Genomic DNA, 24648 nt, shown 5'->3' with positions numbered 1-24648 from the left:
GGGCTTACCTTAGCGTTTCCTTACATATTCTATTAGATAAAATCATTTAGAACTTGTTGCTTGATTTCCTGAAACCTTTCTGCTTGGAATTCCATAATTCGTAAGGGCCCCAATGGAGGAGGAGGCTGTTTCCAGGTTATAGCTTTCATGGGAGGAAGGCTGAGTTGAGCTCTGGGATCAGCATCACCCTTCTAGAGTCACGTACGTACGTGTAGTCTCTTCTGTGGTATTTTATTATCGGCTGTGTTGGATCACCAAACTCTGCTACAGTGTCAACAATACCATGTCAGCAAGTCAAATCCAGCCTCTCCAGCTGCGTTTGGGCCCCACATAAACAGGGACACTTTGACAAAGTATAGGCCTGGCGTGCCTTCCACAGGCCCGGTCTTCACAGCTGCTGGCTGCCTTTGCTCTTTGACCTCTTCTGTCTTATCTTGGGCTGTAAGGAAAAAAAAAAAATAATACCCATCAGTTTGGCTAGCTCATTTGAGGTTTCTGAAATGCTGGGAGGGTGGGAAGGTTGAAACTATTGATCCATTAGATGCTTTATCGTCTATATCCAAGCTGTTTCCATCTTTGCAAGGATGGGTGAGAGCTGGCAGGGTTCCTTCTGTGATGAGACCATTTAGAGGTTCCCATTGGGAAATGGAAAAATGAGATCATTTTGATGAGTTCCCCATTACTTCTTGAAATCGCCTTCAGGACACTTTCCCACCAAACCCACACCTCTGCGAAAATGAAAAAACGCCTTTCCCCAGCCTTAAGCGGAAGCCACAGGACAGGTTTTTGGATTTGGGCATTCAGAACCCCAGGAGGACATAGTTGGGGCCCTTCACTGGAACTGGCTGATGCCTTAAGCATTTTAATTCAGATTTGCAGATTGTATTGCTGATACGGCCTTATTAAATAGTAGACGGAGAGACAAACAGTAAATTAATTGGCGGAGCGTTCAGGAAGCCTATTGTGTTGGATTGCTGAGGCTCTCCCCTACATTAGCGGCAGACTGCAGGTTTCATTTGAGTCTGTGCCACAAAAATACAACAAGCCCCACCACCCCCAGCCAGCCCCAGGACGGAAACTATCCTGAAGCTACATCCCCATCTCTAAGCCCCCTGGGAAGGCCTCGGGGTGACTCATTCTTCTCTACCTCAGCCCAGTTGTGAGGTTTTTGATGCTGTGGCATGCCACCTGGCACATAGTAGGTGCTCATTATTGATTGCATGTGGTGCATAGTGGGCAGCGGGGGACTTGGAGAAGGACTTACTATGTGCCAGGCTTGTACTAAGTGTCAGGTGTGATGATTGTATGTTCACCCTTACACTCACGGTACACACTCTGCAGATGAGACAACCCAGGCTTGGAGAGATGCAGTGACTTGTCTGAGATGAGGTGGAATTGATATTCAGAGAGTGGAGCTAAGAACTGAAGGTATGGGGAGGGGCATGGGTATATTTCTAGAAGCTGGTGCTTCATTCGTCTAAGCCCACAGGAGGGTCACAGACAGAACTAGGACCTTCTCTGACCTGGAGGAGTGGACTTGAATCGAGATACTCAGGGGTGGATGTCTCTAATGTCACTGTTACCCCTGGGGAAAATGTTTAATTTATAGAATATGAAGAGGTCGTGGCTGACCTCTTTTCCCCCCACTCATCAGTCCTACCGACAGACAGCTTTGCCAGGTCCTTTTCCTCGTGGTTCTGTGGGTGCCTTGGGGACCAGGCTCCTTTTGTCCTTTCCCTGGGATCTCTGTGCTGGGCTTGGGTCTGGAGTCAAGGTGTCTGAGGCTGGGCTGTACTCTCATAATCATATGGATTAGTCAGGTTCACCCGAAGTTCACATGACTCCTCGGAGCGAACTCCTTACCTCAAACTCATTTTGTGTCCAGCCCTGGAACACGCCTGTAAAAAGAGCTTTCTGTGTTTAATTATGTCCTGGTAGCCCTCCAGTTTGGGCTGAGTTGGTAGAGGCCTTGGAAACATGTTCAGATGGGGTCCCCAGAAAAACCACCTTCCTGCTCTAATTCTTGGTATATATGGCCTTGGTCAGAGTCCTTAAGGGGCTTTTCTTTTCCTGTCTTGTTTAAGTGGGGAAAAAAAAGATCAGTCGAGTGCCTTTTGAGCTGTGTGTATTTTTATTTGATTTCTTTGCCTCCAAGAACGGACAGGAGTGGAAATACTGGCTTGCTCAGTGCTGAGAGCTCCGTGCTAAGAGTGCCGGAGGTGGGCAGCAGATACTGACTCTGACTCTCTTCCTGCCAACTCACCACATGACGGAGCTCTGCAGGGCCGGATAGTGGGTCTGGCCCGGGTAGGAGGTCTGGGCATGTGTGCCCTTTGGGTGATGGCCATGGTTACAGTCAAGACCCACTGAGGACCCTGGGAGATTGAATGCCTGGGCCCTGCTCCCAGCATCTCTGAGTCAGTGTTCGGGTAGCACCTTAGTTGATAGGATTTTGAAAGCACTGGGTCACCAGGATTGAGGGTCACCAGGATTGAGGGTCACCAGGATTGAGGGTCACCAGGATTGAGGGTCACCAGGATTGAGCGACACAGAGGTACAGCTCCGCCACAGCGCATTCGTGATCTCACCCGAGCATGAGAAGAGCCCATTTAGATACTTGTATTAGGATGTGAATGATCTTGATATCACCTAATTTAGTTCTCCAGATAGTCAAAATGGTAAGTTTTGCTATCAAAGTTTTCATCACTATTAAAAATTACAATAAAAATACTTCGAAATGCTAAATAATTCCAGTAAAAGTCAACAGGAGCATATCTAGAATTCTTGGCAGATTTTTACTGATCTGTAATATGCTCTTCTACAGTATGAAAATTGTTAGATACATTAGCTACTGGCCACACATTGCTAGTATGGCCAAGGAACTGAGTTTTTAATTTTACGTACTCTTAACCAAGCAAAGTGGTCCAATACTGTAACCCTGGTGTTTGGGAGGTGGAGGAGGAGGAGGAGGGCCAGAAGTTCAGGATCATTCTCGACTACTTTGTGGTCTGCTTGAGTGGTATGAGACTCTGTCTCACAAAATGAAAAGAAACCCCACAAATAAAAGTAACAGGAACGAATGGATTCTTTCAGTTGTTTGAGTTTAAATAGCCATGGGTGACTAGTGGCTCCAGTACTGACCAGCAACGATCTCACAGACACTAAGCCTCCTGCTCACCTCCTATCCCTTGGTGGTCAGGGTATATTTAATAATCCCTGTAGACACTCTGCAGTCCTGCTGACCCGGAACACAGGGAGCTAGAGGAAACCCTGCAGCCAGTTTCTCGGTCTCTAGGAGTCTCAGTTTTCTTTTCTGTAAAGTGGGTATGATAATATGCCTGCCTTGTAGGTTCCTCATGAATGTTCTGAAATGGGGTGTTTCTTGTGGAAGGCTCCCCTCTTGCCTGGTGCACATGTGCCCAGGTGTTAGGTGCTGTATGCTGGAGATTGGGAAGGGAATTAAGATCTAGGTAGTCCTTATCTCCCTGCTGCTTCAGGCAAACACCATCTCACTCACCCTTTGGGGAGCCACAGTAGAGCCTGTGGCGGAGCTTCTGGAAGTGAAGAGGGTCAGTGTTTTTGGTTTTTCATTCTTGCCAAATAAAGTAGCCCTGAGTTCATAATAGTCCTCTGCCTAGCGGGGTCTGCTTCATTCCGTTTCTCCACTTGCAGACCCCAACTGTTCATAAGGGGAGGATGGGCTGAGAGAAGAAAAGCCCTTCGGAGACACTGAACAGGGGAGGGGAGGCAGGACTCGCGTTGCTGGGCTATCTTTGGTGGCCCTCTTGGTTTTCTGAGTGAACACCACCCGTTTCTCATCGCCTCTGGCCCTGCCTGTCTCCAGTATTGAAGACACATGGAGCCTCCACCCCCTCCTGAGAGCTGGTCCTATTGGACTTCCCTGCCTGTCTGCCCAAAGCTGCCTCTGGCCTCAGCTTGGTTGGCAGCTAGGCCCCCTACACTTGGCTCCAGCTGATTGGTGTGTGTCCAGGATGCCTCACTCCATGGCTCCTCACTTTCCTGCCTCATCTCTGCCTGTTGAAATCATTCTCACATTTCCAGGTACCACGGGGAAGGGTCTTCTTCTCAGGCCACTCCTCCTAAGAGGGGTTCTGTGAGGGCATCCTTTATAGTCTACCAAATAGTTAACTAATTTCTATCCTCACAAGTGGGTTTTCTTTGAACTTTAAAGCCTGGTTCTGCCATTTCTTGGCCTCATTATTCTGGGCAAATCATTACTTTTCCTGAGCCTTGATTTCTTCCCCCCTACATAATGGGGCGAGGGGACAGTAGTTACCCCGAGGATTAAACGAGGAGGTAGGTGTAAATGATTTGGTGTGAAATACCTGGCAAGTGAGTGTCCTTTGGTGTCTGTCCGAGCTACCTTAGGTTGTTTCTCACAGTCAAGTCCAAACTCTGCAACTTTACTGGGCATCAGTGTGATGACACTCCCCAAATCCCAGATTTCTGGTCATTTTAGACTTGAGACTTTCAGATTGGGGAAGTCTATGCAAATTTAAATGAAAACTCTGACATTTGGAAACAAGCCTGGTCTCAAGTATACACATACATACATACACACACACACACACACACACACACACAGCCACCCCACAATTCCTTGCTGATAGTACCTGGTCTCAAGCATTTATACACATATCCAGAATCCCGATGATACAGCTGAAATCATCAAAGGGATGGATGAAATGCACCCACCACAGAACATGAACAGAAAATTCTGAAATGCCACACTCTGAGGGACAACCTGAGTGGCACGTTAGAGCATGGTCGTGGAGCTGATGTCACATGGCCTGGGCCTAACTTTGGGCTCCACAAATGGCCAAACCTCTCTGCACCTCTGTTCCCCCATCTGTAAAATAGGAATGAAAGCAGGGTCTACCCAACTGGGTTGCTGGGAAATTAAATCAGCTTCTGAGTGTCAAACACTTAGAGCCTGGTAGTTCTGACCACAGAAACGTTATTGCACAAGTAAGATGAAATTCAGTCGTCATCGGGATTCTGGATATATCACACACAGAATCTAGATTTGCCTCTGGACTGCTTCAGGAGGCTTTGTGGGGTAGGGTGGCGGGGTGGTGGGGTGAGGAGATAGCTCATCAGGGGAGAATGTTTGCTGTGCCAGCATGAGGCCCAGAGTTCAAATCCTGGCACTACATAAAACATGGGGCGTGTCTGCACATTCCTGTAACCCCAGAACTATTGGAGGCAGAGAGAGGCAGACACCCCAGATCCACCTCTGGCCTGCTTGTGTTCATGGGCATGTGTACCCACATGCATACATGCACAGAACCCTACCCACCCAAGAAACTTTGAGAGGTCTCAAGGGAGGGACAGGGCCCAATAATTGGCCTGAAATGGTCAAACAGTTGACCTGTCGGTGCCTCTACCTTATTAACAGAGAGGTATAGGTGGAGAGGGATGGAGTCCAGTGTGGCCCACCTCAGGACACAAGCTGTATTTGAACCCACTTCAGAAGACGGAGTGCCAGCCCGGAGTGGGGAGACCCTTGCCGTTGGGGGCTGGCAATGTGGTGGATTGGTTTCCAGGGAGACCACGATTGCATTCTGGAGCCAGGCTCCTTGCAGCCGAGCATGCTGCCATTAAGGAAGTCTTTGAGTTGGGTTTAATGGTCGTTCTTTGTTTTGAAATGACTGTTTACTGAACCTTCAAAGCCAGTGCCACAGCAGGATGTGATATGGGGCCTGAATAATTGCATCAGACACCCCAATAGGAAGCAGGTAGTAAGGAGCCTCGCCAGGAGTAGCCCATGGCCAAGCCCGGAGCCAGAGCCATTGCGTCCCGAGCCGGGACTGAGGTCGTTCTGCAACTAGAAGGAGACCTGCGGTCCCATGGAACCTGGTTCCTAGGGAACCTGGCCGTTTGATGTTGTGCTGGCCCTAATTAGGGATACCCTAATTAAGTCAGAGGAGGCAGAGTTTTTTTCCTTTAAAAAAAAAAAGCAAATGTTTTGAGAACATTTCATGGGGGATTACTTCTGAAAGATTATATAAGTTATATAAAATTAATGGAAGAAAACCTAGAAACTTCAATTAAGTGAAGTTCCCCATAAGCACCAATTACAAAGTGGGTTATGTTGTTCAGGCTCACAAAAGCCCAGACAATTAAAGGGACCATGAAACCTCCTTTTCATCCGGTCTTCCCTTTCCCATGTGTGGAGTTACATAAGCTATGCCAGTTTCCGTGATGGCCACGTGACTGTGTTTTGTCTGTCTATAGTAAAGTCCACACACCTACTGTGTGCCAGGTCGAGCTGGAAGTGCTGGGGATATAGAACAGCAAACGATGGACATGATTTCCTGCCTCTGGAACCTCATGGAGTGGTGACAGATGAGGGATGGATAAGTGGCATGGATCAATTCTCAAAACTATTTATTTTTTATTATTATTTATTTTGTGTGTATGGATGTTTCGCATGCCTGGTGTCCTGGGAGGCCAGAAGAGGGCATTGGACTCCCACGGGATGGGACTTGTAGACAGTTGAGAGCCCCTGGGTGGGTGCTGGAAACTGAAACTGGATCTTCTGTAAGGGCAACAAGTACTTTTAACCCTTGAGCCGTCTCTCAATTCTCTTAAATGCTAAAAGGAATCCGTGTCTCCAAGAGTGGTGAGGGAAGAGTCTCATGGAAGGGGACATTGAGTGACAGCTAGTGACCAGTGGAAGCATGGCTCAGTTTGTGCAAAGGCCCGGAGGTGGGGAGCGAGCCCCTTAACTGTGTTTGGGCTAGGGCAGTTTTTCACTAATTGAAGAAACACTGCAGGAAGTACATTTTTGCAGCTTTATGGCCTTCCTTGAAGGATTTATCTGTGGCCTAAAGGAATGCACTTCTCAAAGCTTCTGGAACCTGAATGTCTCGCAAAGCACGTCTCTGCTTACATTCCTGTGTGTGAGCGCTCATCTTCTGGATGATTTCGAAAGATGTTGGATGTGGACATGAGTGCCAGGAGGTTGCTGAGTTCCCAGTTTCCAAGGGCTTGGGGGAGGACTTGCCATCTTATCTCTTGCTGGGGTCTTCCAGTCTTCGCTGTCTGGGTGGTTTTGAGAAAGCAAGAGAGTCTTCCCGTGCGAATCCCTAGGCCCACCCTTAAAATTCTTGGTTGATCTCGGGTGGGGCTCAGGAATTCGCCCTTTTAGCACACCCTTGCCGCGTCTCTCTAGGTTTTGCAGGGTTTGCGCCAGCGGTCGGTGGGAGAGGCGCCCAGGCCACCCTGAGCTACCAGAGGCTTCCTCTGTTGTTCAGGAAGCAAGGGCTTCTCTCTTTTTATGTGTTTCATTCCACCCCGGTTATAGCTGGAATACAGTCCAGGTGGACGTACTGAGTCATGCTAGCCGTGACTTTGGGGAAACATTTCCCGTCTTGCTGCTTTCTTTCCCTTTTTGCCAGAACAGTTTCTTCTTCCTCTTTGAGAGCCTGGTGAGGCGTTACCCCATTTGAGGAACTCCCGCCCGCTGCGCTCCAGTTTTTCCAGCTTGGAGAACACTGTCCTTCGAGGCTTTGGGATCAATGGTTTCCTCTTCAGCCTTCCAAAAAGACTGTTTTTTTTTTTTTTTTTTTTTTTTTAAGCATATTGACCTCTTCTCTCTTCAAGGCTATACCTTCACTAAGTGCCTGTGCATAGTAGGCACTCATTTAATGTCCTGTTCAGGAAGGGTGCCATTGAATGCTGATTCACTAAAGCAGAGTCGAGCTCTTTGTGCTACTCATCCCTTCAAGCACTCGGATTGTTTGGTGAACTTCGCAATCATCCTCTGGGGGCAGGAACTAGCCATTAGCATCTTTTACAGATGGAGCCGGTGTGGCACCAGGTGATGAAGTCACTTGCCTCTAAGGTCACTCTGTGAACAGATCTGAAGTTGGGCCAGCTGACTCTAGTCACGCTCAGACTCTTGAATGTATTTGTCTGTCAAAGTTCTCTGTCCACGATGGATGGATGATAGCCAGTGGACGGACAGACAGACAGACACACACACACACACACCCTTGCATGCACAAGCGTTGTAAAAAGAACTGTAGCACCTTTTGTGGTCCACCAGGGCATCTTTCCTGGAAGCTTGGGGTGGGAGTTGGGTGATGGATGAGGTGCTGTCGGCTCCCAATGGAAACTGATGCAGCACATAGTGTGGCCAAGGCTAGTCCCTGGGGTGGGTTTGATGAGTTCAGGAACCTGTGCCTGCCTCTGCGAGGGTTGGGGGAACATAAATGGAAGCTACTGATGGAAGCGGGATCTCAAAGTGAAAGTCATTTTGGAGTTGGTAGGTCCATGCTGGAAAGAGTTGGATGAGCATGCGTGTGCGGGTGCAAAGTCATGAGGTGCAGACTTTGAACTTCGTGGGGCACCCGAGTTGTGGTGTGTGTTGCTTGTCGTCTCATGGGTATTGACAGACAGGAACACAGGAATGGAGCAGCAGCTCTGGACTCTGCACAGTGAAGGCTCCATGAAGCAGGCATTATCCTGGGAAGGCTTAAGGGCGCACACACATTTCGTAGGAGCCTTAGGTAAGAACATTGAAACCCTGCGTGAGGTGCTTAAAGAATGAGTTCTCATGTTTCCTGAGTTGGAGAGTCAGCCAGGCCAATTTCACTGTCCGAGGAACCGAGCAAATTTAGCAGCAATTCATATAATGAAGTGGGAGTGAGGGCAGGTCCTCTCTCACTTTGCACAAATCATTGGCTCTTTCTGCACCTGATTTCTCATGGGAAGGACGTGTTGAATACACGCACAAGCACATGCCTCCCTAAGGTTACCGTGACGTCCTTTGTGGTTCCTTTGGCACTATCCACGGACTGTGGTGGTCTGATGTTGCTCTTGGGTCTGTTTGGACTCCGAGGTGGTTAGGGTGGGTGACCCCTTTGAAAACTTCCTCAGGCAGTATAAGGTGCACAGGCAGCCACTTACTTATCCTCTGGTGGGAGGTACTGTTTTCAATAATCATTGAAAAAGTAGCAAGGCAGTGAGAATCTAGGTAGGTGTGTGTGTGTGTGTGTGTGTGTGTGTGTACATAAAGGTGAATTTGGAGAATGGGAAAGGAGAGGAAAAGGAGTTCTGTTTGCAGAGAAATCTAGAGTGTGGAAACACATACTTAAAAGGGTAGAAAAGGAAAGACCCACAGTGCAGGCCACCGTAATCCCATCCCTCAAGAGGGGGAGGCAGAAACATCACAGGCTCGCCAGCCTAGTCTTGCAAACAAGTTCCAGGCTAGCCTGGGATACATAGTGAAACCCCGTCTCAAAAGGAAAACAAACAAATAAATGAAATCCCGAACGTCCTTTGCAGGTGAGAAGCACAGTACAGATGCCCTGGTCTGGCCAAGGGAAGCTTCCATAGCGAAAGCTGTTCTAGATCTTTCCAAGTGTGTAGACATTGTACCTTTTATTTCCTCATAATTTCAATTTAAATAACACCCAATCCCTAGTGGCAGCCCTGTTGGATAGCTCATGACAGACAGACAGATGGCTTGCTTGCTTTCTGGTAAAGGACCTAAAACCCAAAGCAAATTTGAAGGTACAGTTTACATGTTTTTTTTTTTTTTTTTTTTTTTTTTTTTAATTGTGTAATGGAGACGTACCCATATGTTTGAAAACATCCTGAGCATCTGACCTGGCCATGTGGGTAAAAGAGAAGCTCAGTGCCCTTGCTTTAATTAGAGTGTGGAGGAGCTTGAGAGGGAGCAGTCTGTGAGGGGCAGCTGGATGGGGACCACCTTTTGTGGGTGTGCTTCCCTTTCACAGGCGTATTTATTGCGGGTGTACTTGGGCAAGTGTGTGAGGGTGGGCGGGCAAGGACGCAACAACCATTGATTATCCCCAGGCTGTCATCCACCTGATGGACAGGGATAATTAGTGGATTAGGCAAGTCCCAATCAGAAAATAAAAGCCCGGGACTGGTATTTATGATGGATGGGTTCACCGGGTGCCTTTCATCTGAGGCTCTTGTGAGACCTGTATCTTGCATGCAGACCAGGGTGGGGAAGTTTAGTTTGGGGGACAGAGCTCTGGCAGGCATTCCTGGGCTCCGGCCCTAATTATGCACACCCACTTCTGGAAGCTGAATGCATTCCTGAACCCAGAGATGCTCAGCTTGGGTCAGAAGGGCCAGATCCCTCTCCACGCCTCTTCTTCGTTTTTTATCTCCCTGGAGGCTGGGCTCACCAGGAGGCCTTGGGAAGGATGCTGTGGTGATGACCAGCCCAGAGATGCTACAGAGATCCATTCTAGTGCCCGAGGAAAATCCGAAGATGAGGGAATAAAATCACCCCCCCCCCCATTCATACAAGTGCCAGCAACTGTGTGTTCCAGTGTGATTTAGGCTTTTTTCTGTACAAAGGGGTTTTCTTTGTTTCGTGCATGCTTTTTCCATGGCTGACCTGACCATTTCTAGAATGTCACACAGTCCTGTGCAGATATCATCATGTTTCTGGAGTTTCGCCTCTGTTCTGCCTTAGTTCCTGCAGGACACAAAACTAAAGCATAACCTAATGGCCGGCTGAGTCACTTTGTCACGCTGGACTGGGACCTGAGTCTGGGTCTGTCCCTCAGGCTGCTTTGACTCCCCAGAACCAGGGTCACGCACATCTGCAGTCAGAAAGATCTGAGGTCAGGTTTGTTTGTTTGTTTGTTTACTTTTCTCTGTGATTCTGGGCCTCAGTTTTCTCATAGACAAAATCATAGCATCAGAGGCTTTGTTGCAGACATGGAATGTGAATGTGTTCTAGGCTGGACTCCTCAGGAAGTGCTCCACAGCAGTCAGCAGCGCTCAGCTCAGATTGTACATGCTACCGCCCAGGGTCCTGTGTCGTGTTCCCCCTCCCCCCTCCCCACCTGAGCAGGGAAAGCAAAGTCTGCATTTTTTGCCAGATCTCCAGGGTCAGGCGCATCAGTTAATACTTGAGATCCAGATAGATGCCTGGTACCTAGCAACTGTTTAGAAAGTGCTGATGTCTGATGCGACCCTCGCCAGCCATCTCCTCCAAAGGAATACAGGACCTATCTGGTCCTACCTGCCTTGCATTGTCCGAGCTTTAACTGCTAGTCAGCCAGCCGCTGTCTGGCCCCTTCTCGGCAGGACAAAGGTCTTTGAGCTGGAAACCCATTCCCTATAGCTTGTCCCTGCTAATCCCGATTTTCTTCCCCATTGAACTGATCCTCGTCCTCATGAGAGCCCTCCCTAGCCCTCCTGGTTCCTCTTAGGTTGTGGGTTTTCTAGCCACAGTCCCCCTGCCCTTCTGTGTCCCTTGAGGCTGTGATGTGCTATCGAATTCCTTCAGCTGTCCCTGGATCTCGGCTGTCGCAGTGGGGCGAGTGTGGGAGAAGCAGTTGGTACATTATTTATGGAGCACCAGTTACCAGCCATGCCGAGGAGTTACACGGTTTGTCCCACACCGAGTGTAGGATGCCATCATTTGTTTAATGTAGAACAAAATCAAGTGAGGCCACCCCAAAACTCACTGTCTGTTGGCTGACATCTGTGTCCTGCCCCTGCATTGGGTGAATGCTTGGCTCCTGGCTTGGGACAAATGGAGGCAGAGGAGGGAGGAGAAGAGAGAGGAGAGGAGGGAAGGGGAAGGGAGGGGAGGGGAGGGGAGGAGAGGGGAGAGGAGAGACTCCACCTTAAGGGTGGATGTGGGGAAGGAGGTTTACAGACTGGCTAGGGGCCATCAAATTCTTGAAGGGGAAGGAGATTTAGGAAGCCCTCTCCCTAAAAAAAACGAAAGAATAGGACTTTATTCTTCTCTTCTTTCCCAAAGGGACCAGGCAGCCGCCAGGTATGTGACCCACAAGCCGGGTTTGCATATCACCTGGCCAGCCTGGAATTGATGTCACCTGTCATCAGAAGGAAGGCCACCCTGGCTCCCTCTGCTGTCCCGTTTTGTGGTTCAGCTCTGGACTTTGCCCTTGACGACTGGCCTTGGCAACCTTGTCTACCCTGCCCGGTTTTGCTCCCAGTTCAGCAAAACTGTAGCACCTCAGTGTCCCCTGGGTCGTGCCCCCCCATGCCAGCTGTGGCTGCCACTCCCTCGTCTTGCACCAGCGAAGCCTCTCTAACCTGACAGACATTCCCTTCCACTAGCCTGTTCTCTATCCTTGTCTCCTGGTTTAGAAGGGAGAGACCCTGGCTCGTGGCTCATACATGGATCGTATGATGTACTACGTCGAGGGAATGGACACAGCTAATCTGGGAGGGTAGGTGATGACGAGGAGCGGCTCAGAGTGTTCTGGAAGAAGCAGTATTTGTGTTGGGCAGCGAGTGAAGTTTGCAAAATGATTGAGCCCCACCTTCCACCTTGAGTTTTGAAGAGAAGACAGCCATTGGGGTCGTGTTTGTGGAGCATGGTGGGGACCCCACTAGGCGGCTGCATGAAGTCATGTGATCAGGAAAGACCCTGTCCCGTCTGGTGCAGTTTGATGAATAACCAGGTTTTCTCTTCTTTTCCTAAGCAGGGTGCTTTCCTCTTTCTCAACTCTGGTGTGATCTGAGTTCAGTGTTCAAGGATTCTAAAACCTCCCCTTCTGCCCTTGCCTTTTGCCCTCGGGTGGCTCCTGGGGAGGAGTGTCTGGTTTTGCCTGTGACTCTGGATGAAGCAGAAACGGTGCTGGGTGGAGTCTTGTTTTCTTTGATTGTGGTGTGTCTGTAGAGTTCGGAAACCTACGTGTGTTCTCTGATGAGCCCCATAGCGTGTGGGTGTGCGTGTGTCCTTCTCACAGCTTTGGGAGGCATTCCTCAGGGTTTTCCACTGTGCCCAGGACACCAGCGAAGACATGTGACACTCAGGATCATTCATATCCACTTCTTGGTGTAGCCTAGAAAATGCAAGCTTGGGTTGGCGTTGCTCTCCAAAGGGTTCTGAGTGCCCCCAGGGTCTCGGGACGCCTGAGGACCACCTTCAACAAATCTTCCAGTAGTTAACACCCCATGGCTTTTTAATAATTGTCTTTCGATCTTTCTACAGTTATTCCCTGCACACATCCTCCAAGTCTTTGGCTGTCTGTAGTAAGACGCCTTTCGGGTGGGCATAGACTTTTTTCCTTGAAAGAAACATTAAAAAAAAAAAATTGGTACAACCTGGGTCACCTTGCTTTCAAGTTTTAATAACATTTACACCTTTTTTTTTTTTTTATCATTTTCCAACAATTAGGTTTTTGTTTCCTGTTCCTAGAAGTCTGTCTTTTTTTTTTTTTTACTCCATTAAATTACAGATTACCTAAAACAGGTGGGTTTGACACTCTGATAGCTCCTCAAATAGCATTCAGTCAGGAGAGGTTGGCAGTCTTCTTGTGGCTGGGTGGGCGTTCGTGGGTGGGAAGCTGTGTGCTCTATCCCTTGATGAGAAAGGGGACCCTCCCTTTTTTCTTTCTTTTCCTTTTTCTAATTTGGGAACAGTTGAAGTGAGGCTCCAGGTAGGGGCAGATAAAAAGGTCCTTTTTTTTTTTTTTTTCTGACAGCAGCCCTGGGAATTGAACCTAGAACCTCACACACACTAGGTGTACTCTCTGTCACTGGGCTATTTGCAGTCCCCCCCCCCCCAGTTCTGTAAGTGATTTGAGCTGTTGTGGTCTTCAGGCACACTGATCTGGGTGGGGGCTGACTACTTCATTGTTCAGGATCAGCAGACAGTCTGCTGACACTGTAGAGCTAGCTGCCTTGATCTGTTCTTCTCAAGTAAGGTAGGTTGGGCCTCCTTTTACCTCCCACCTTGCCTGATTCGGATTCTGCAGCTGGGACTAGGGAGGAGGGATCCCAGCCGGGCACAGCCTGTTTGCAGCGTGGCTCCCAGTGAGCATCCTGAAGGAGATTTCTCAGAACCTGAAGTGCCAGGACCCGTCACCTCAAACATGGGCTTTTCTGTGTGCCAGTCGCTGTACTGACCCCCTTTTGGTGTGGCCATCTTTATTTGTACAGAAAAGCTGTATGTATCATACAGCGTGCCCATAGAAAGCCGACAGGTTTGTAGCCTGTTCTTAGAGTCACACATGTCCTTACCACGCTGTTCTTGAGAACGTTCATCACCCAGGACTGAAACTTCCTGTTCGCTGTCATTCCCGATTTCTCCCTCAGTGCCGCCCCTCCCCACCGTTCCAGGCAGTCCCCCCAGTGCCTTCCAGTTCTGTTCCCCTCCTAAGTGATAGTTAAATGTCCTTGACCAGCCTCCCCTGCACCCCTGTGCCTCCCACCGCTGGGTGGGTCAGATGTTTTGGGTTCCATACTGCTAAGAGCTCGTGGTGGGGTTTGTCTTTCTGTGTCTAGCCCGTTTCGTGTAGGACTGCCCTCCGTCGTTGGAGCGGCGGGGTGAGCAGCGTTCCGTGGTGCAGATGCACGTTTTCTGGAGCCCACCGTCAGCTGATGGGCACTCGGGCGGATGCCTTGTGTCAGCCGCTGTGAGTCGTGCTGCAGTAAGCACAGGGGTGCAGATGTCTCCGTGATCTCAGTTCCCCAAACCACCCCTGAGTTCATGGTGTCGCCATGCAAGAGGTCCAGTGACTCTGATGTCACAGAGCGAAGGGCAGAAGTAGTCGGTTCAATCGAGGCGGCTCCCAGGTTTCCCTTCCCTGTTTCCCTCCCAGTCTTTCCGTGTTGATGGGTGGTGGTGCCTACTCCTCAGGGTGGTGGAAATGTCCTACTCCCGATCTTAACCAAAAGGCAGCGATGTGACTGACTTGTTTTAATTATTATCATTATCGGGAAATGGGCCCTGAAGGGCCCAGTGATTTCCCATGGTAAATTGCTGGTCTGGCTGTTAGGTGATGCGCGGAGGCCTCTGGCTCATCCAGCCTGTTGTCACTTAGTATGCTTCAAATTCTTCTTCTTCCTTTTTTCCCCCCCCTTTTTTTTGGTAGATAGCATCTCATATAGCCCAGTGAAGTCACAGTGGGCTGAGGCTGGCTTTGAATTCCCGGCACTCCTTGACTCTTTTCCAGGTGCTGGGGTTATGAGCATAAACAGCCACACCTGGCCTGATTCAGCGTCATACATCTTGACCAACTCGGTGCTGGGGTGGGAAGGGCTGTGCCGTACTGTAGATGACTGTAGCACCTCCAGCCAGAAGCAGGATGGCTCTTTTCTAAATGTCCTCGGGTTTCTCCAGAAGCTTCCTGTCAGGAGGGTCTGGCTAGACAGACCCTAATGAGCCTCCATCCTCAGTGCCCTCAGAAGGTACCTCCATCTGGATAGGTCTCTGGAGGCCAGCCAGAGGACTCTGAGTTACCCTGAACGCTGTTGTTTCTGGGAAGAGTAATTCCTATACAGACTTGATAGAGAAATAGTGAACACAGAGGAGTCAAAGCAGGTCTTTATGGTGTCTTGATGGGCCTGCAATGCTGGTCTGAGTACTCTCAAGGTAGACTGGGCTCAATCAATCTCTCCTCTCTCCCTTCCTCCCTCCCTTCTTCTCTCCTTCCTTCCCTCTTGCTTGCTTATGTGGGTGCGTACGTGCTTGTGCGTGCGTGCGTGCGAGTGCATAGGTGGGCCAGAGGACATCCTCAGGCATCGGTTCCCAACTTTCCTAATATTGTCATCCTCATGTTGTGGTGATCCCCCAACCATAAAATTATTTCCTTTCTACTTCATAACTGTACTTTTGCTACTGTTATGAATAGTGATGTAAATATCTGCTGTGTGACTCCTATGAAAGAGTTGTTCCACTCCAGATGGATCGAAACCCACAGGCTGAGAACCACTGTCCTAAGATACCATCCTCAGGGATGCTCTCTGCCTTGTTGGAGACAGGGTCTATCATTGGTTGGGTGCTCACCAATTAGGTTAGACTGGCTGCCAGTAAGCCCTGGAGATGAGCCTGTTTCTGCCTCTTCAGTGCTGGTATTATAAGCACACACCACCATACCCTGAATTTTCATTAGAGTTCTAGGGATCCAACTCAGGTCCTCAAGCTTGCTTGCTGTCTTTCCAGTCCCCTTGGCCCTTGATTTTTTTGGAGACATCATCTTTTGTAGTGCAGGCTAGCCTTGAACTTGGTAAGTAGCCAAGGCTGAGTGCTGGGGTTGTAATTGTACACTGCCAGGGCAGGCTCGTTTGTTAATATTCCAGTTTCTGTTGTTGGGTTGAAGATGCCCCCAGGGGATAAACATAGGATAAGCATCCTGTGTCAAGAACCACGTCTAGATGTTGGTTGGCGTGACTCAGATGTAGATGCCAAAGGGCTTCTACCAAGAGCCCTGGTGTAGCTCAGTGTTGTGTGGGAGCAAATGGCTGAGATGAGACCCAGCAGGACCCAGATGCACCATTGCAGAGCAGCTGGGTGGGAGCTAGCAGCACACGCAAAACAGTCTGCGGGCGTGGCCTGGTGGAAAAGTCATGGGGTGACTGTTGCCAGAACCTCTAATTTGGTCTTAAATTTTTTTAATGTAATGACTTTATTGTTTTCATTAAAATGATACACGACCCTTATAAAAACAAAGCAAAACAACATACCACACAGAAAAGTACAAAGAAGAAAGCAATATATTGGTCCAAATCTTAGCTCCCAGAAGTAACCCATTTTAATCATAAGGCAGCTTTCCGTGTGACCTGTATGTACATTTTCAGACAGAATTGATGGCTAGAGAAATATATAAAAGGGTAATTCTTAAACAAGGTATTAACTCTTACGCATATAAGTTTCAAAATAAACGTTTGTCCTCTCACATATTAGAAGGAAGTGATTGGAGAAGTGACCCCGAGCAAACGGCTGGACTTCCAGTAGCTCTTTCTTTACCAGAAGAAATGGGTTTTCTGGTGTTCTTTAAGACACTGTTCTTACCAAGGACTAGAGATGGTTTCATTTGTCGTAGCGAGGTGTTGGGGGCCTCTGGCGTGTCTGTGGTGAGCAGAGATGCTGCTCGCTGTTCTGTGATGGCCACAGCAGTACCACGGTAGAGACCCACACAGCCAGAGTGCTGGGCGTGACAAGGCTGAGAGGCGAGCAGTGAGGTTAGGAGAAATGGTCCACCAGAGCCACGAGGAAGGTGGCAGGCAGCAAGGACGTGCCCCCTGCAGTCTCAGACAGTTTGGGTTTGGCATCTGTAATGAAAGATGCAATGATTACTTTAATTCTTGTTACTCCTTTCTCCTCTTAGCAACAGAAACAAGAGGGGGCATGATATTATTCTTACCTTGTCAGGATGTCCCTCGTTTGTATTCTGTTCTGGGACTGTGACCCCCAGGTGCAGGATACAGTGCCGTACAGCACACCCTCACCCATGCTTTACCTTTACTGGGTTTGACTGGAGGAAAGGTAAACCACCCTCTTGGTGGACAGCTGCTTCAGCTCAGTCTGTATGTAACGTGTATGGGAAGGGAGGGGGCAGACTGCATGCCAGTCCTGTACCCAGGAGGAGGAGGAGGAGGAGACCCCTTGCGCTGCCTCTAGGACACTGTGGGCCCCTTAGAGAAGTGGGATTGGACTTCAGAGTTCAGTACGGAGGAAAGATGATCAGTGTTGATTCTAAGGGCTTCTGGGAGGTTAAAACTAGAGCCGTGTGAACATTAAGGACAGATGGCTTGACGTAGGCACCGAGGAATGGGATGAGTCTCCTGCTGGCTGAAGTTTGCTCGGGAACCGCCTGTTGCCATAGTCTACATAGTATACATAGAGTTAAATATCAGCTGGGTGGCTATATTTAGGTTATTTTCCAGCCTTGAGAGTCTGATAGGCTGATATGACTTCCCGATAGCCACCTGTCCCAGGGAGGAGTTTCAGGCACCCAGCTCCCTCCTCCTGCTGTGTGGGACAAAGATGAGAACAAACAGAGCCATGTTGCATGCACAGGTGACCCAGGAGAGAGCCTTGAATGTTCTGTATTTTTTAATTTTGCACCCACTGTGTACACGCATTGACTCCGTGGTGTAGGTGTTTAGAGTCTGTGAAACTCGTTCCCATTGGTGTCCATGGTTATTTGCAAGATTATAGGGGTAGGGCACCCCTGAAAGAGCTCCCGAGCCTGTGTGTGTCGTAGATATCCTACAAAGGAGGGTCACATCTGCAGATTGTTCCTTGCGTGGTTAGAAATGGGTGTGTGGCTCGTCGCACTGTGACTGATTGCTGCCTTTGTTCTGTCGTAGGGGAGCTATCCAGTTTGGGAAGATTTCATAAACAAAGCCGGAAAGCTGCAGTCGCAGCTGCGGTAAGTAGACACGTGTGTTGTCCTTCAGGCAGGGAGGTGTGGGTCAGCACACACATCTGGGGTACATTTAGAAATGTCCGCAGATAGGGCATGCAGTGGGCTCTGTTTAATCAGTATCAATTCATATTATCCTGCCCCCCCCATGTGTGAAATCGACTCATTTCTGCTCTTTCAGAGTTGATTAGATAGAGTAGTAACAGATACTGTTTATGTGGCACCCACTGTGTGCCAAGCATACGTGAACTTGTCAACAATCTCACCCCCACAAGGTTCAGTTCAGCTGAGTTTGACTGAAGGAGTCGAGGCACAGGTAAGAGCGTGATCACCGAGATGCCACCAGTGACAGAGTGGAGACTGCACACGAGCTTTCTGCTTCCAGAGTCCCAGGTTCTTCTCTGTATTTTCTTCCCACATGCAGAGTTGAAATCCCAGTGTGGACTGGTGCACAGATCCATTGACATGAAGTTATCTAGAAAAGGCCATCTATAGAGATAAGTCTTAGCAGTGGTCGGCTGGGCTAGGGGTTTAAAAGGAGACTGACCCCAGATGGGTGGGAGGGGTCTTTATGAGACGGTGGGAATGTTCTCAAGTTGGAGTGTGGCTCCCTGCACAATTCTCCGTTTACTAAAAGCCACGGAGATAAGCCCTTTATCTTACCGACATTTAGAAGAAGTAAATTTTACAGTGTGAACGTTATGCCTAAGCTGGGCAGTGGTGGCACTTGGGAGGCAGAGATGGGCGGGTCTCTGTGAGTTCAAAGCCAGCCTGGTCTACAGAGCGAGTTCCAGGACAGCCAAGGCTACACAGAGAAACCCTGTCTTGAAAAAACAAAAACAAGGCCTCAAAAAGCTGCTTAAACAGGCTCTGCTGCGGATTTCCTCTAGGAACCCCGTATCGCCTAGTTGCCTGTTCCGTTTTCATTTGCTGTGACAGATGGAATACCCACATGCTGCAGCTCCACCCTTTTGAAGTCAGTGTGGGAAGAGATGCCGCTGGGCTGAGTGGGTGCTCCAAGAAGCATGGGACACTTGAAAATGACCGTTTGGATAATCCTCACTCGTGAAGTTTGGGGGATGACTGGTTGGCCTGAGATGGATGAGAATGGAAGAGAGGACAGAGCAGTAGGTAGGGCTGTTCTAGGAAAAAGCCATATGGGTAATAGATGAGGGACATTCCTGAGTCTCTGCCGGTGCATACCAGAGGCCACTGCTCGCTCTTGCCATGGGGACTGGAGGTACCCGGCTCCCCTGTGGTTCAAGACTGGGCAGGAGTGCATGGATTTCCTTCAGCTTCCCTTGTTGGGGATCTCTGCAGCCTTGTATGTGACACCCCAAGTAGACGCTGGACTCAGAATGTGTGCCTTCTCCAGTTGTCGGGTCCTTGACCATCTCCCTGTTTTCTGGCTTGCTGGGTGGTGTCTGGGTCTTCATCTGAGGTCCTCACTGCCTCCTCATGGAGCTACCCTGGCCTTCTGGCGCTAGCTCATCCACTGCTCTCATTTCACATAGGTTAGTCAGTCTCCCTCTGTTGGAGGTCTCCTCCTGAACTAAAGCATTTGAATTTCCCCTTCATTTTTCTTGTCCACTCTCAGATGGTAGGGTGGGCCTTCAGTATAGGCCTGAAGAAAAAAGTGTTCTCTTTTCCCTTTTGCTGGTGAGGAGCTTGAAGTAATGAGCTCACCACCTGTCCTGACCATAGAAAGTAAAACTCAAGGAAACGCGCGCGCACGCGCGCGCGCACGCGCGCGCGCGCACACACACACACACACACACACACACACACACACACACACCACACACACACACAACGGCCCCCTCCTTAGGTCTTCCGAGATCAGGGACATTGCTTTATCAGTTTATCAGATTAGTAGCATCTTCTGAGAGTGGATTTTGTGTCCTGGAGAAAGGCTGCAGTTACCCCTGCAGAGGCAGTACTTCCATCCTGGGCGTTTAAGCCAGTCACTCCCTTAGCTCTTAGTGGTTTCGACCATGACGTCAGAAAGCGCAGGGTGACAGTCATTAAAAGCTCTTAATTCCTTAGTATTGACCAGCGTCGCAATTTGCAGTGGGGCTCCAGCGACTCTAATGGCCAAAGCTTGCCTGCAGCTGGCTCGTAAAGTGTGGTTGATTGGCACTGAGTTGAAGGAGACTAAATCAAGCTGGCTTGTCAGATACACAGCGTAAGTCAGGATGAGCTATTTATACGTCTCAGGATGTTTGATAAAGATAACTTTCCAGTGTTTGCGTTTGATGCCAACACTTTCAAAATACGCTTCGAAGTGTGTGTGTGTATAGTGGGGGAGGGCTAGTGTTTAGAACTGAGCAGATAGTCTTTTGTTTTCTTTTTTTTTCAAGACAGGGTTTCTCTGTGTATCCTTAGCTGTCCTAGAACTCACTGTAGATCAATCAGGCTGGTCTCGAACTCACAGAGATCTGCCTGCCTCTGCCTCCCAAATGCTGGGATTAAAGGCGTGCACATCTGGCTTGAGCAGATATCTTCTTGATCTACTAGAAACTGTCAGGCTGCCTCATTTTGAAATTTGGCCTTAAGGGACCGAATCCAGAGCCTTTCAGAAACATTTTGTTCCAAAGGCACTGTTGTTACCTTTAAGATAGACCATTTCCTTTTCTGCCTCCCGAACTCTGTTTTCTAGAACTTACTCTTCTTTTGGTGACTGCCTTCTTAGGAAGGCTCAGTAGACTCGAGTCATGTAATAAACGCTTGAAGATTAGCATCAGTCTTTGAGTTTGGTTTTAAGTCCTTGCGTGATGGGTACACGGCTTGTTGGTTTGTCCCAGAGCAGCCTGGGATGCTGGTCATTCCCGAGTTCATGGTGTTGTAGGCCAGAGTGCTAGGAACCAGCCGGCCACAAAGTGCCCGGTGCATCCATCCATCTGGTAGCGCTTAAGGGAATGGGTTAGCATTCAAAAATTCTTAGGAAATGAAATGAGTCTGAATTCTTCCTGTTGTTACTTTTAGGACTTCAAAAGATGCAGTTGAGAGAGCATCCTGAGGCTGAACATAACAAAACCAAACGGAACCAAAACACAGTATCTTAGTCTCATGGTAGTTGGGATTTAGGGAGGAAAGCTGTATGTGTCTACCTAGCACCCTGTGAGCTCAGCCCACTGGTGAAGCTGTGCCTTGATTTACAGTGCTGGAGCATCAGGTGATCTCCAAAACGGCTTTCAACGTGTGGCCTCAGTTTTCCTTTTCGGCAATGAATTCATTGTTGAACTTTCTGCTCTCCAGGATTTGGTTCCCTGCCAGTTCATGAATGTGTATACTGTTTTCCTATACTAAAGCTGACATCACCTGTGTTATCTATACTTTTAAGGATGCTTTCTTCTTCTTTGGGGTAGAAACACCTCTGTTTTCTTTCTTTGCACAATTTTTCTTGATAGTTCACACAGTGAGGCCATTATCGGGGTTGAGTGCTAGGGGAAAAAAAAGCCCAGTAATACACCATCGACTGCTGGATTGTTTCTCTGGAAGGTTCTGTTCACTGTAGCAGAGGTTTTAGCCCGAGAGCTGCGATGGATTTGCCAGTGTGAGACATTCCTCATGCTTTTGTTATCTGTTTGCATTTTAGGACAACAGTAGTAGCAGCAGCTGCCTTCTTGGACGCCTTTCAGAAAGTGGCTGACATGGCTACCAACACACGTGGTGAGCAGATGGAAGGCTGCCTTCCAGCACTGACTGAATCCAGCACGTGGGCTCTCCCTCTGGGCGGCTTCTCGAGAAGATACGGCTTGAGTTATCAGCGCTTGGCTGACTCACCGTTTTCCGTGTATTTTTAACACCGTGGGGTAGCACATACTAGCGGTTGTAACCGGTTCTCCAGATAGTGGAGCACACGTGACCACTAGGCAAGGAGGGAAAGGAGCCGCGGTTCCTACGCGAGGTGGCCTGCGGAGGGGGTGGCTGCTGGAGGGATGTACTCAGTATAGAGCCCAAGCCACGCCTCTGGTTGTGCTCGTTCCGCTCCAGCACAGGCTACCCTGCGTCCCTCCTGGTTCCCTTGTGGAATGGGAAGTCCTGGAGATGTTTGCATGGCTCCTGTCTTAAGTTCTCAACAAACACGGAATCCTTTTATGACAGGCACAGCATCCCACGTGCCATATCCATCTCCGCAGCTCTAGTGTTAGGCGGAGGACCCCATGAACGAGACACCGACCTAGTCCTAACGGTATCCCGCAAGACAGTGTCCGGAGCCTCATGGAGAGTTAATACGCGTTTATGAAAGCAGTGATCAAAAGGGGGACATCTTTTGGAAAGATTTAATGGTTTCAGAGAATACGGGGATGTTCATAATGCGTGAGAAGGTGGATGCTCTCGGGCTGATCTTTGCGAGGGTACCCCCCCTGGTGCCCATGCAGCCCCACTCTCCTGCCCCTTCCTTGCCTGGTGGCTCTGGGCTCCCTCGTGCCATGCATAGCTGTGTGCCTCCTCACTCATCGTCACTGTGACATTGGGAACCTTGGGTGTTGAGGACAGTGCAGGGGTTTGTTCCCACAGCCATTGACCATAGGCTTTTAATTAAATATTCAAATAGATCGAAACTCCAAACCCTTTAATTGCTGTACTGCCGTGAGACCACGAGGATCAATATGTTTCCCCCCTGTCCCCAAAGCGCACACAGTCTGGGTAGGGAGCCTGAGATGTGTAAATGACAACGCCGGTGTAGAAATAATATGTGTGTACGGTCATAGCCGAAGCCCAGAGCAACAGGGGAATATGGGAAAGTGAGCAATTAGCCCAGCTCGGGGAATCAGGGACATTTCCCCGGGGGAGCTATTATTTCTCCTCCTTTCTGAGATGCCAGCAATATTGCAAAAAAGTTCCCCCAGAAATGTGACAATGACTCAGTCAGCACTGAGCTTCCTTGATCTGGTTCGTCTGTGAGGTGGGGCTCTTAACCTGTATAAAATTTAAATTCCTTCCTAATTATTACCTCACTTACATGTACCTCTTGTAAGAACTTGGGGGACTGCTGCTCGAAAGACCTTGACATTCAAGCCAGTGTTTGCCACTGTGGAATGTGACCATCCATCCACGGTGTGGCTCTTCCTCACCTCAGCCATGTCTGTCATCGTGAAAGCGTTCCGTAATTGTCAGCCACGTATATTATTTTGTGTGCGTGCTGTGGGGATGTGTGCACAGGTCAGAAGACAGCTTGCAGGAGCTGGTTCTCTATTCCTGGCCCGTGAGTTCAGGGGTCAAACGCACATCTTCAGTCTTGGCAGCAAGTGTTGTTACCTGCTGAGAGCCTTCTTTTTTTTTTTTTTTTTTTTTTGAGACATGGTCTTATGTAGCCAAGGTTGCCCTTGAAGCCATTATGTAGCTGAGGATAACCTTGAACTCCTGATCCTCCTGCTTCTACCTCCCAAGTGCTGGCATTACTGGAGTGAGCCATCATGCCCAGCATGGGATTGGATTTCTGAGGCTCTAGGATTCAGAGTCTGTTTTTAGATTTTACTGTTAAATTACTTACTGCATGGGTCATAAAGGAGCAAATGGAAAGGTGACCCCATTGATGTAGGTGTGGGTGTGCATGCACGTGTGTGCGTGCGTGCGTGCGTGCGTGGATATATATGTGGAAGCCAGAGGTTGATGCTGGGCATCTTCCTTCATTGCTCTCCATGTTATTTATGTGTGTGAATGGGATGTCTCTACATACTCATGTATAAAGGTGTGCATGTGGGTGTACAGGCACGTGGAGGTCAGAGGTTGATGCTGGGTGTCTTTGTCGCCCCTCTCCACCTTATATTTTGAGGATCTCTCACTGAACCTGGGTCTCATCACTTCCACCTGACTTTCTGGCCCCTGGGCTTTGGGGATCCGCCCGTCTGTCTCGGCCTGTGCTCCAGCTCTGGGGTTCCAGGGGCCTGCCATTGCACTCAGCTTTTCTGTGGCTGCTGGGGATCCAGACTCAGGTCCTCATGGTTGTGCACGTGGGCTTCAGGGTGGGTCGCTGCTACTTATTCTGCTGAAAGAGTATCCTCATCCTTTATTTTTTTTGTTGGCTTGGAGGCCTTCAGTGTCGTATTTTAAAGCCTCAATAGTTGGTAAAAGAATTACTACTGCCTCCTCCCTTCCTCTTTCCCTCTCTGCCCCCCTTCTCCTCTTCCTTCCTCCTCCCTGTGTCTTCCCCTTCTTCCCTCTTTTCCTCTTTAGCTTTTCGAGGTGCAGAATCTGTGCCGTCTCCCGCCACCATCCTGTGCAGTGGCACATCACATCGTCATATTCCTGTCTCAGCGTCACTTGGCACCGTTAGCCCATCTTCCTTCCCCGCTACCCTCCCCAGCCTCGGGTAACCACTGCTCCAGGACCAACGGTTTAGAGTCCACAGGAGTAAGATCACGTGACACTTCTGCTCCTGATGATTTCACTCACATGGCGATTTCCAGTTCCATCCGGATTGTGGTCAACACCAGAGTTTCCTTTCTCACAGTCGATAAGGGCTCCGTTGAATATCTGTGTTTTCTTTATT

At 49.1% G+C, this 24648-nt stretch overlaps 1 protein-coding gene across 16 annotated transcripts in view; it reads left to right on the top strand.

Annotated features, from left to right (window-relative positions):
- Mtss1 (MTSS I-BAR domain containing 1) overlaps positions 1 to 24648 on the top strand; it is a 149884-nt gene that overhangs the window by 5041 nt on the left and 120195 nt on the right. For 15 of the 16 annotated variants that reach the window (XM_028871855.2, XM_028871853.2, XM_028871861.2 and 12 more), the window contains exons 2-3: positions 18094 to 18155; positions 21748 to 21821. In XM_028871855.2, coding sequence (XP_028727688.1) covers positions 18094 to 18155; positions 21748 to 21821 — 136 coding nt within the window. Of the gene's footprint in view, positions 1 to 18093; positions 18156 to 18941; positions 19281 to 21747; positions 21822 to 24648 lie in introns of those variants that run through there. The other variant, XM_028871860.2, reaches the window with a different exon arrangement.

The sequence above is a fragment of the Peromyscus leucopus genome, chromosome 20 (genome assembly GCF_004664715.2).
Source record: "Peromyscus leucopus breed LL Stock chromosome 20, UCI_PerLeu_2.1, whole genome shotgun sequence".
Taxonomy (NCBI): Eukaryota; Metazoa; Chordata; class Mammalia; order Rodentia; family Cricetidae; genus Peromyscus; species Peromyscus leucopus.
This window is presented reverse-complemented; position numbering and strand designations above follow the sequence as displayed.